The following is a 12,182-nucleotide window of genomic DNA, read 5'->3' as shown; positions in this document are numbered from 1 at the left end:
GCAGCCGTTGCTAGGCGGAAGTCCGGAGCGGCGTCCCTGTGTGCACGCAGCCAATAGCGCGCCGCTGCCGTTGCCGTGCGTTGAGCGCTCTGCATATTACAAACTCGCGGCCGGGGACGCATGCGCTCACTCGCGACTTTGTTTGCATTGGTTTTCTTGCTGTGGTTAGACCGTGAATGTATACTGACGGCAGGTTCCCCTTGCATCGGTTCAAGTTGCCTTCGGTGAACCACGATTCCAGTAATAGCCGCTTTTGTTGGTTAGTTTCTGTTGCTAGGATTTCGGTTTTTTGAAAGTCAATCTTATGGTCAGCATCTTCTGAGTGTTCTGCAAGGGGGTTCCGTTGTCTTGAGAACGTCCTGACGTCGTTTTTGTGCTGTTTAATTCTTTCGGTCAAGTTTTTTGTTTCGCCAATGTATGCGGCCTGGCAGTCGGAACACTTGATTTTGTAGACGACGCCTTTCGCCCTCTCTCTTGGTGGAAGGTCCCTGGGTTTCGGTAGAAGAAGATTTATTGTATTGGTTGGCTTGTGTGCGACCGTTATGCCTTCCTTCTTTAGAAGTCTGCTTATGGCTTCACTGGTGCCTTTTACGTAGGGGAGAGAGATTCGCTTCTGGGAAGGCGGCGACGCTGGGGCATTCGTTGGAAGTACTTTTCTTTTTTGCTGCCGGATTGCTTTCCGAATGAAATGGGGCGGGTAGCCGTTTTTTTGTAGTTCGTTGAACACGGTGTTTCTCTCTTTCCCCCTGTCTGATTCTAATGTGCAATGCGTTTCCGTTCTTCTTATCAAAGTGTTGACAACTGATGTTTTGTGGCTTGCAGGGTGATTTGAATTAAAGTGCAGGTAGCGGCCTGTGTGCGTGGGTTTGCGGTAGACTGAGAAATTGAGGGAATCTCCCTCCCGCTTGATTAATACTTGATTAATACAACCAGACAGGCAAATCTGTCAAAATGTTCAGCTTTAAGTTCATTACTACCACGTAAGTACACAACATATATACACAGCAAGGATGGCAGGATAAAAGCTGCTTAAAAGGCAGCGTGACTGGTCCCACCTTCCCGTACAATGCAAGCAGCAACATGGCAAGAATCTTCAATAAGTACACTTGCTGCAACATTAAAATAGAGATACACAGAGCGAAACAAAACAAAAGGGGGAATTTAGCAACTGATAAAAAATCGGCAGGAAACATATTTCAAGAGACTCAAAAGTAAGGTTAACATTCATAATAACAGTTGAAGTAATGCGTTTTTAGGAATGCATCGTATGTTTTCGTGGTCACAGAATGACGTCACAGATTTGTGCTATCTGTGTGGTCGTAACGACGTCACATGACGACTTCATCGCCCGGGCAAGGTCAAGTGGTTTTTTGGTGATAATTTGCGTAAGGTCTCTCGAAGCCTCTCGTACGAGGCCGCCATTAAAGCTTTTGCGTTAAAAAAAAAAAAAAAAAAGACACCCGCTTCTCATTGCTCCGCGTATCCTCTCCGTCAGGTGGCGCCACCACGGTAACAGTGGCGCCCTCTCGGCTTAGCCTTTGTCTCGCGGGGATGCCGGCTTATAGGACGTGCGAGCGCTATGCAGTGAAAACATCCTATGAGAGGATGGGTGCATCGCCACATCGTATCGAGGGACGTCTGTCAGTGCTATCCGCAGTTTGTTCGCACTTGAATGCAGTGTTGAGGGTTGTGAGTGGCATAAGCGATAACTTATATTCTGCATAAGTGACAGCAGTATTCATAATAAATAAGTAATAAGTGACAGCAGTATTCAAGGCGGTACCTCGTCAGCAGCCTTTAAATAAAACTGAGACATAAAAATTAAGCGATGTTGAACTGAACACCTCACACACAGCTAAAATGTGCGATGAAATTGATATACCAGTTACCACAGAATACATAACTTGCAAGTGACGTCACTTCCTGTCTTCCGTCCGCCATCACCGAACACAAACGTCTCAGTGACTGCGCTGTGTTTACGTTCGTGCCCTGATCGTTCGGCGTAGTGCGCGTGTTTTGATCGTTTGCCTTGCGCTTATGACGAACGAGAATCATTCGGGAAATTATGCAGCCTGCAGTGTCGTCAGTGGTGTCGCACGTAATGGTTGAAACAACTTCGCAGGAGTCATCTACAGCGGCGCTCTTCTCCGCCTGCATATTGCGGCGCTCAAACTGCACAGATTTCGTCGCTGATTGCTGCATAAAACCATGGCCCAATAACATGTTTGGCGTCCAGTCGGGCTTCGTTTCACCGAAGAGCTAAGAGGGCGTCTCGAAAACCAAGGCGCGATCGCTGTGCTCAATTCGGTGCTTCACGTTTCGACAAAAATTGACCTCGCGCATAACTCCGTGGTGATACACTCGGTGAAAAGGTGAGATTTGGAAGCATAACTTGCCTGTTATGAAGTGACACCCGCACACACAAACGTTGTGCAACGTCTGAGGTCCTTCCTGTTTACGCGCGCATAAGCCATGTGCTCCGCTTCTCGGACAGCTCTTTCGTGCGGTCGCACGGGCTTGTGATCGCGTTTGGCAAACAGTACGTCCCCGCGCCTGTTTTTTTATTATTATTATTGATTAACACTTCTAGTGCAGCAGCCAAATATTGCACAAATCGCCGTTGCGATGTGCAGCGTTGACGGAAAATGCGAGAGCCGCACAGCTTGAGTCGGTGTCGTCTGCTGCCATGTGCTCGGTAATGGCGGCGCATGCCGCGAAATCGTATCCCAGAGTTCCGCGGTGTGACGTAGTTGCAAGTTATGTATAGGCCTTAGCACGCAGGTAAGCATCAGTATTGAGTACTGTATCTGCAAGACAATTTATACAAATCGAACAATTGCGCCTGTTGTTATTCATGTAAACGAACACAAAGCGAGAGCACGTGAGGAAGGATTTCGATGTATCTTCAAGGGCCCGCCCACAAAACCAACAACATCATCATGATGATGCTCATGGATTGATGACACTCTTGCTTCGTCGACACTGAAGTTTTAAGCAAAAACACCTTTCTTCCCGGTGATCAATATAGAATCGACAGTCCCACAAAAGCTTGAGCTGCATGCATCTTGGTAATTCAGTGATTAAAGCAAGAAAAATGACCCCTCATGGTTCCAACGTTTTGTTCATTTGGTGTTTTTTCGTCGGTGCTGATTATTCGAAAAGATATTCGGTATTTCGTACGTGCGCTACTCGATTCGGTAATCGAAAGGTTTTTCAATGCTCCCCGCTTTGGTTTAACGATAACTCTCTCACATGTTTAACAGCAAAGATTTGAGAACACGCGCTAAATAGTTTAAACGTTTTGTTGCGCTTGCAGGGGAAATCGACGATCGCAGATTTCAGTGGTTGCCAGCAGATAACCTGCTTTGGGGAACAAGTTGAACAGTTGGTCGGAGTGTCTGCGGAAGACCTGGGAAGAATGTACGAGGCATCTAGCCCTGTAAGTACACGTTCAGAGCGTCGATTGATATGCTGCGTTACATTCATTTGTGAACGGTGCTCTGTCCCCTTCTGTGAGTGAAGCTTCTATTTCGGTGGCGGCGGCGTCATATTTAGCAAAAAAAAATTGCAGCGGCTTAGCTCGGCTATGCCAGGATAACGTAGCGTTAGCAAAGGTTCAGCTAATTATTCTTAGCTACCTGACTGTCTAGGATTAGCTTGATTATCATGCTTACTGCTGCCCCAATGACACACACATGGTATACATATTATGTGGCGCATGTATATTTATTTTGCCAGGCAAGTACTTCGGGATACGATGAGTTAAGCTTCTGCGCTCTTTTGCGCCGTTGAGCAGCATTTGCGCTCTCATTCTCCATGGCTAAACTACTTTGGCAAACGCCAGTCAGAGGCGCTATCAAGCGGCTCCAGCGCAGTGTCAGACGGCGACTGCACAGCGAAGGCGAATAGCTGCGCGCGCGCCGGCGCCAATACGTCTGCCCAGGCTACGATGTCACTCCTCTGGAAAGCGCAGACCGGCGGCGGCGAGTCGCGCGCGGCAGCGGCGGAGTGCGCGGAAGGTGCCGGCTCCGGTGCGTGACATCACTGATCCTCGCGCATGCGCAGCACGGCTCTTGAGGATCCACTCGAAACTGGCTCGGCTAGGCCAGTGTAGCTAACGCTACAAAAACCCGGTGCCAGCGAATGTACACAAAAAAGGCCCTCGATGGTGCGCTGGCTATACGTGCGTATTTGCGCGCGCCGTTTTCCAATGTACGCATAACTGAATCTCCCTATCGTGGGCTTATCGGCGATCGGCCGTTTCTGATGTGGAAATGTGATGTTTTGTCGAGGTCAGTTGTCATTTCACGCTGCCGCATTCCACTGTCGTCTTTCATTGTTGCCTTTCATTGTTTCACGCATGATCGTCGTTGTTGCCTGTCGCAACAGAAGTGTTGCGCTGCTAAGCTCGTCGGTGAAGATCCGATTCGCGGGAAGGAAAAGGTTAGAGGCAGGCCCGCCCCCCTGAAATTTTGGTGAAGTAGGTGCTTTTACCAAAAATAAATAATAAAAATTGGTGCTTTTTCTCAAAAAGTCAGGGCTTTCAGCTAGTGCCCCCCCCCCCCCCCGCCGAAAATAATTCCTGGCTACGGGGCTGGTTAGAGTGAACATTGCGCATTGCGATGGAAAGAAAGAAAGAAGGAAAGAAAGAAAGAAAGAAAGAAAAATAGTAGGTCTGACACGCACACGCCGAGCTTCGCTTGTCCCCATTTTCCCGATAAAGTTGGGCTCCTGATTTTTTTTCTGATTGTCTGCCTATAATTAACGTTGGAATGTCCGGTGTATATGCTATGCCACGGATATTGAACGCGATATAGCGTCGAGGAGCCCATGTCGCAGAAAACGCGGCGTCGGCGGCGTTGTCTGTGTGTGCGGAAAATCCCATTGGATGCAAAAAATAAAAATAGGGATTCGATCCGAAATCGAACCCAGGCATTCTGCGTGGCAGTCAAGTGTTCTACCACAGAGCTATGCCAGTGCTTGGAAACAATGTCGGGCGTGGAGTCGCGTTAGCATTGCATGACAGAGGCGTACAATCACACCAGGCGTCACACCTTGTGAATTGCGCAAGGAGTGAGTTGTTAAAAGCTGCAAACCCATTACAAAGGGCTCAGCTATAGTGCATCATCATCAGCCACAGCATCAACGAAGTGCAGCTACGCGGGCGCGCGTATTGCCTTACAGAGGCGTTCTGGGTACTTCGCTACTTCGTAAAATGGTGAATTAGGACGTAGTGGGTACTTCGCAACTGTAGCTGCAGTGGGTACCCTAGGAGAGTGTTACAACGGTGAGTGTCATGCACACAGACATTCCTTCCCCCATGACGCGGTTGAGGTGTCCGCCGAGATGCGGACACCTCATCCGATGGTCCGAGGAACGGGCCTTTGCTTTTTCTAGCATTTATAAATAACATCGTTAAATACATTTTAGCGGATGTTCCCAGTTTGCGTTTTCGACAGGCTGTGCTCCTCTTGTCCGCCTCGGTGGATCAGTGGTTACGGTATTGGGCTGCTGATCCGGCGGTCGCGGGTTCGATCTTGGCCGCGGCGGTCGCATTTTGGTGGAGGCGAAATGGTCCTGATTTATCGAGCCCTCCACTACGGCGGGTCTCATAATCATATCTTGGTTTTGGCACGTAAAACCCCAGATATTATTATTGTGCTTCGCTGATCTCTGGCTGGCTTTCGATCGGGCAGTAATGGGCGGACATGCTACATCACGTCACAAGCCCGTGCTTGGAGGTTTGCAATGCGCTAATGGTACGCTTACCACTAAAACGTCTTTCAAACTAAGCATTTTCTTGGCAAGAACCACAATGCTAAAAGCTTCATCATAAAAGAGCGTAGGGGTGTAAACGCGTACGCAAGAGAATAGATCAAGACAACGCAAGCGTCGTTAATCGTGAATCCTTACCAACTATATAGCTCAACTTTTGGTCGCTCTGAGCGCTAAAAGGTTCCTGGAAGGCTATTTCGATAATCAATGTAGATCTAACATTTTTGCTTTTACGTTTCCTTTTAAAGGCGATGCTTAACCGTCCTCCAAGTTTTTCGAGCTATTTATATACACCATTTACTTCATCAGCGTGCTTTATTGCTCACCAGCGAGATGGCGCGAAGTGCGCGAGGGGCGCGCTTTGAAGGTCATCGCCTCGCTCGTAGCGTTGCGCGCGCGCATCCGTGCACTTCGCCCTACAGGGCGTGGTCGCCTGCGTGCGCGCTTATCGCGTGGAGGGAGGAGGGGGTTGTATGTCTTGTGCTTTCACCGTGATGTCCGCGCTGAGGTTACAGAGCGTAGAAAGGTCACTTCGCTCGCTGCAGCGGCCGCGTTTGCGAAACGAGCACGCTGTTCAAACAGAAAGAAGTAACAACTGTGACACTTCATAGTTCGCGCTCGTCCTCTGTGCGCTCTTTTCGTGCGTCCTTTGCTATTGAGCGACGCGCTGGAAATTTCGAGCTGCTTGCCGTTCGCGTTACATTCCAATTTGTTGCTATCGTATTCATTGCTTCGCCGTTGCGGCGCAACTGTGACTTTCTTATTCTTATATCCGAAAAAATCTTTACAAATAGGGCTGCACTCGTACTTAAAACGTCAAAGAGGCTTCTGTAGATGTATTGTCCTTTTACGAGGCCCTAGAAACCTCATTGAGTTAAAGGGCGCTTAAACCACCCAGAGGTCTAAATTTAGTTGTGGTATTGCAGTTGTGCACGAGTCTACAGCGAACATGTGGTCGTCAGAATTTTTCGAAGTGGTGCCGTAATAGCAAAGTTACATGCGTTTGGTGACCGAAATGCGGCCCTCGCTGTAGTTTCGCCCTTTCCATTTCGCTACGCTCCGTTCATTGGCTCGTCTCTCCTCCTGGCCGAGTGTTCCTCCTCGCCGTGCGAGGAGAAAAAGCAGGGAGCGCGCGTACTTGCAGGCTGACAAACAGGTTCTTTCTGCTGCTGACATATGCCCATATTCTACTGGTGACATCGCTACCAACTCTGGGGATACCGAAAGGTCCGGAGCAGAGTCAACGGGGACTTACGTCTCTGATCCAGAGAAGAGTACGGGACTGTCTTCTTTTGTATTTTGTGGCGCGCCCGCGAAGTGTAGCGCTGGCGCGTTTGGCATTGCTGATCGGAACGGCACACTGAACTTGATGCGCGCGTTTACTTGAAAGTTGAAGCTTAAAAAAAATATGTCGTAGGCGGTTTAAGGACGGGACCCTTTAAGTTTGCCTTTACTGACCTAATTCGTGCTTTTCTCCTCTTTACAGAGTAACTGTGACTTTGAAGAAACCTTCCATGAGGCCACCTTCAAGAGGTTTATCTTCAGGCTACGCGTGGCAAAGGAGGCCTACAATGTAAGAAGCAGTGGTAACTGCTCTAACTTATTTCACCTCTTGTACGCCTGCGCAACGCTCCTTTCGACTGTGGCCTTGACGGCACAAGCAGTTTCGCGCGTCTGCAATTAAATTCGTGAATCCGTGTTGACAGTAATAACCTCTTACGTACGCTATAGAAGTTCTTAAGATAAATTTTCAGCCAATCACGATGCTGGACGCATCATTGGGGAGGGCCTGCTGGCCAGTGACAGTGAGTGCTAACGGACGAAAATCATAAAATCGTGCTCTGGCTTTCATTGAATTCAGTTTATTCGGCAACAACGGCAAGGTTGCGAGGACGCCCAGGCAAAAAAGCCGCAAGTAGTAACTTGAGGTGAACCTGTCCACCTCGTACAAAAGGCAGTTTCGCAGCTTTTAAACATAAGGCAATTAATGTACAAAACGTACTACCCTGTGTCTATACGAAAGAAGGGGAATAGTGCGAGGGGCTCGTTTTTATGTTGGACACAACCAATGAAATCAGCGGAAAACGTTGATTGGTTGGACACAACCAATGAAATCAACGTTAACCAATGAAATCAACGTTTTCCGTTGATTTCATTGGTTGTGTATATGATGCAACATACACCATAACTCACTGAAGCATATACTATACAATACGGAACAACCGCGACAAAACTATATACTCGTCAGAACCAAGGAGGTTGAACTCAGAACTAATATGTAGAAGATAGTTACGTTCTACACATTGGCGCTGCTATCTTGGGCTGTTAAACGAATGTTTTGTTATTTTTGTACATCGTGGCGTGAAATGAACAATGTCACGAAAAGTCGAAAGCATCGACACAACGGTTTTCATGCGTATGCGTCTACCGTCGTTTAGTTGTTAAACATACAAAACGGCAAAGTTAACATCACAATATGGCGGCACCGAAACTCATCCGGAAAATACTGTATAGGGTTATGGGATACGCCCTGGTGGGTTGAAAACTCGAGCTTAGCGTCTTGAATCGGGCTGGTCGTACTTTATACTAAACTTAGACGACAAAACAGCGCAAGAAACAAGGGAGCGTATACCTTCGCTATCGCTCTGCCGAGATGCAATCATGTAGAGTCAGCGTCAAAGCTTTGTGGACCACGAGACACAAGAAAAAAATTGAATATTTCAGCTGCTTCAACAGGCGCGGCCATGAATTCAGATTCCTGGTCTGTTCTAAAACGCGCTAACAACACGTACATTGATGTACTCCGCAGCTCGACCAAATACAGCCACAAATTGCTGGAAAATTCAAAATCTTCTCAGACCTTGTGGTCTGTAAACTTTTTCAGGCCGACTATACCTTTCGAACGTGTGACTCTTTTTTAGCATTGTTTACAGCGATATCTCGTTTCCTGATGTGTACATAATTACGAAACGGCGCGACGAAGTGAGACGGAATCACGGAGGAACACACGAAACACATTCGCGATGTATTTCCTATGTGTACACTGATTGTTTTTTTTTTTTAAGGCATATATGCATACTAACATGCAAATGCAATAAAAAACAAAACAAAACTGGTTATTAGTCAGCTCCATGTCTGTCTCCTGTCGTATTCCTCTTGTTTCTTGCGCTGCTTTATTGACTCCAGGCTGTTTTGGGCACCTGAGATTCTTTGACGTGCACTTGTAGATTGAAGTTACCAGAGCGGGTTTTTTTTTTAAATTCATTCTTACCAAAAATGCTGTAGCCGCGGTCGGAATTAAACACATGCACCTTTAATTAAAATGTCGCTAAATAGAAACAATTATTTTTGTTTACGCATGTGGATTCCACGTACAAAAATGTGGAAACGTCTTGGGAACTTGCTAAAAAAATATATTTTTTTTTAAATATCGTGCTCAACCTCACAAACTTATTGGCATTTCTGCGCATTGTATTTTACGGCAATCGAGAAGTGAAGTCGCGCGCTCCCTGTTTACGTTTTTTCTTTCTCTCTCTCTTTTTTTTTTGTAAAAATGAAATGCATTCCATATTTCTGTTTAACTGTTCGCGGCTAAATAACCTTGGCCGTGAAGCGTCAAAATATTCGATTTACTCTCGGTGACCCATATGTTGCTCTAACTTCAGGCGACGTCGTCACCACGTTCTCGAGCAGCTATCGGGCATATAGTTATCATTATTCGCGCATAGCTACTCAAACGTTCCGTATATGCCATTGCAATAATTCCGTATGTTTCCGTGATATTCTTACGGAAATGTATGGCAAATATATGGCAAATATATGGACACTATATGGATTCCGTAAGAAAACATGTGGAATTAGTAACAGTAATATGTCAATATGGTGGCGTATAATTATTGGTTACCTATACCAGATAGTGAAAAATTAAAACGAGAGGGGTACCCGTATATACTCATGGTCTTCATTATCATCATCATCATCATCGTCAGCCTCATCTATGTCTACTGCGTTACGAAGTAGGACGCTGAATTCGCCCAATGATCTCCAATTTACCCTCACTTGCGCGGGTTGTTTCCATTTTATTCCCACGAACTTCTTCATTTCGTGATCCCGCATAACTCGATGTCGGCTTGGAAGAGTGGCTTAGGGCCCCGTTCAATTATAACGTGGCAGTAACCGAAGTTACTTCTTCTATACACTCTGTGGGTGACGTCTAGCGCCCATGTCGATCCCGTCGAGAGATGGCCGCGCACGTCTGAACCGGCGGGAGCTGACACAGAAATTTTCAGGTGTCGCTTTATTGCGTCACGTGAAAGGCCAAGCCCTCAAGAGACTAGAAAACGTACTGTTATGCGTGAGTGCATACTGGGAAGGTAATTACAGTAATGTTTTTAAAAGCTAGTTTCGGTTCCTACCGTACCCTGACGTCGAAACACGGTATGAGCTTCTCGTCACGTGCCCGCGCAAGTTATCGTGACGTTTCCACGGCCGCTCCGCTTCGTGGCTCCGTTGGTGACGCGCAAGTGGCTATTTTGAGTGTTTCTGGTGACGCACTAGCGGTCATTTTGAGTGTTTTGATACCTCACGTCACAGGGGCGTAGCCAAGGGGGGGGGTTCAACCCCCCCCCCCCCCGAAAATTTTCAATTTTGCTTGCGTATATAGGCACGCACACATACATACACACGCACGAACATACATAAAGTATGGTTGAACCCCCCCCCCCCCCCCGAAAAAAATTTCTGGCTACGCCCCTGTCACGTCATCACAACTAGCCATACTGGTGCGTGAAGACATCAAAGTTTGCACTGTAGCTTGACGTCACGATAGTGTCGATCTAAGTAGGTGCGCTATGCTAAAGTCGACTTTGATATAAAAATAAAATATCTTATCAGCATTTACTGAGCTTCACACTTGCTCACAGCCGTCTCTGTATACAGGAGATTTGTATGGCAGAGTAAACTCGGCTTCAAAAATAGTTGTCAGTACCCCTTCAAAGGGCTGATTGGGTTCACAAATCTTACCACCTCTGCTGTTGTTGTCATTTCAGAACGAAGTCATCTTGAAGACAACAGTGGTCGACGCGGCTCCAGTCCGCTACAACATACAGGCGCGACGCCTACTCAGGAGAATCGAAGAGCTGTCAGCAAGGATTGCGATGGAAACGCATTGACTACATCAAGCATGGTTTCTGCAAAATTTGCGCTCAATTTGATCTGCAATGTTTGCCTCAACTTATACAATCTCCCGAACCACGTGTCCGCGGAGATTTTTTCGTTCAATGAGTGGAGATTCACTAAAATTGGTGCCGGGTCTATTTTTTCACACTCAAACCTGTCGTTGCGCTGCTGTGCCAGTGATTGTTTTTCATTCATGTGAGTACCACATCCAACTTTACTGTGATCTAGATATGTATTGTCGTTGGATCATCTGCCTGTGGTAATCTCTAACTTGAAAACCTTCCTTTTCTTGGCATGTGTTTGCGCCACGCCTCGTTGCATCTCGAACGGCCTGACTTCACTGCTCAGCGTTCCGCACTGCATTCTTTCTGTCATTTTTTTGCCTAATCAGGGCAGTAATCGTGGTGTGTCTGATCTGATTTTTTTTATTTGCTGCGTTTTTTATCCTTTTCTGGTTTTTCTGGTACTAAGGTTGTTACCTTTGCGCTTACCTGCCTTACTGCAGCGTCACCCGTAGATGTCGCTGGTAATCGCACAGCTTTATTTGTAACTGAATCTAATAAACTTCTCTTTTATCAATATTTCGCGTTTGTTTTCTTTCGTTTGCTGTCTTTCTTATTTTTCAGATTCTTTTGTTGTTGGCACTACTAATGTTACGCAGAGCACGACATCGAATATTGATCGACAGTGGTTGTACAAGGGGGACCAACATTTCAACGAGGGCACTCGTCTTCTCCAGAATACCGCAACCTGTGAAACATCGATGTCTATAGCCTGGGCTTTCCTATATGCTTAAAACTCAACGTGATGATTATTATATGGTTCCGCGTGCCTGTATGTACACTCTAAGAAAAAAACGATGTCGTTTGACTCTTCTTTTATACATGTTAGAGTGACATGCGGAACACTCTCATTAGAGAGTCCCATTGACTCTCTTTTGGAAAGTTGTGCGTCCCACGACTCCCCTAAACGGAGTCAATGTGACTCTCTAAATAGAGTCGACGTGCCTCTCTAAAGAGAGCGCTACACATGTGACTCTCACATGTATAAAAGAAGAGTCAAAGTTCTTAGAGTGCATACCATGAGGCCGCAGCGATGATCAACAACGTACGGCACTTACATAAGAAGCTTAGAGCGTACGTGTTGTAAACTTCTCTTCGAACATATATCCCGCAGTGAAGAGTTCGTGCTGCAAATAATCCGAGTGCATCAATCAAATCATCATCAGC

General features: G+C 46.7%; 1 protein-coding gene across 1 annotated transcript in view; it reads left to right on the top strand.

Moving 5' to 3' along the window:
• Positions 1-11,528, top strand: part of LOC119389947 (replication protein A 70 kDa DNA-binding subunit) — a 48,869-nt gene extending 37,341 nt beyond the window's left edge. Inside the window, exons 13-15 of the mRNA XM_037657404.2 lie at positions 3,317-3,439; positions 7,262-7,348; positions 10,824-11,528. Coding sequence (XP_037513332.1) covers positions 3,317-3,439; positions 7,262-7,348; positions 10,824-10,946 — 333 coding nt within the window. The 3' untranslated portion in view covers positions 10,947-11,528. The remainder of the gene's footprint in view (positions 1-3,316; positions 3,440-7,261; positions 7,349-10,823) is intronic.
• Positions 11,529-12,182: the final 654 nt, after the last annotated feature.

The sequence above is a fragment of the Rhipicephalus sanguineus genome, chromosome 4 (assembly GCF_013339695.2).
Source record: "Rhipicephalus sanguineus isolate Rsan-2018 chromosome 4, BIME_Rsan_1.4, whole genome shotgun sequence".
Classification (NCBI taxonomy): domain Eukaryota; kingdom Metazoa; phylum Arthropoda; class Arachnida; order Ixodida; family Ixodidae; genus Rhipicephalus; species Rhipicephalus sanguineus.
Note: the sequence above shows the minus strand (reverse complement) of the source record. Positions and strands in the feature narration are given on the sequence as shown.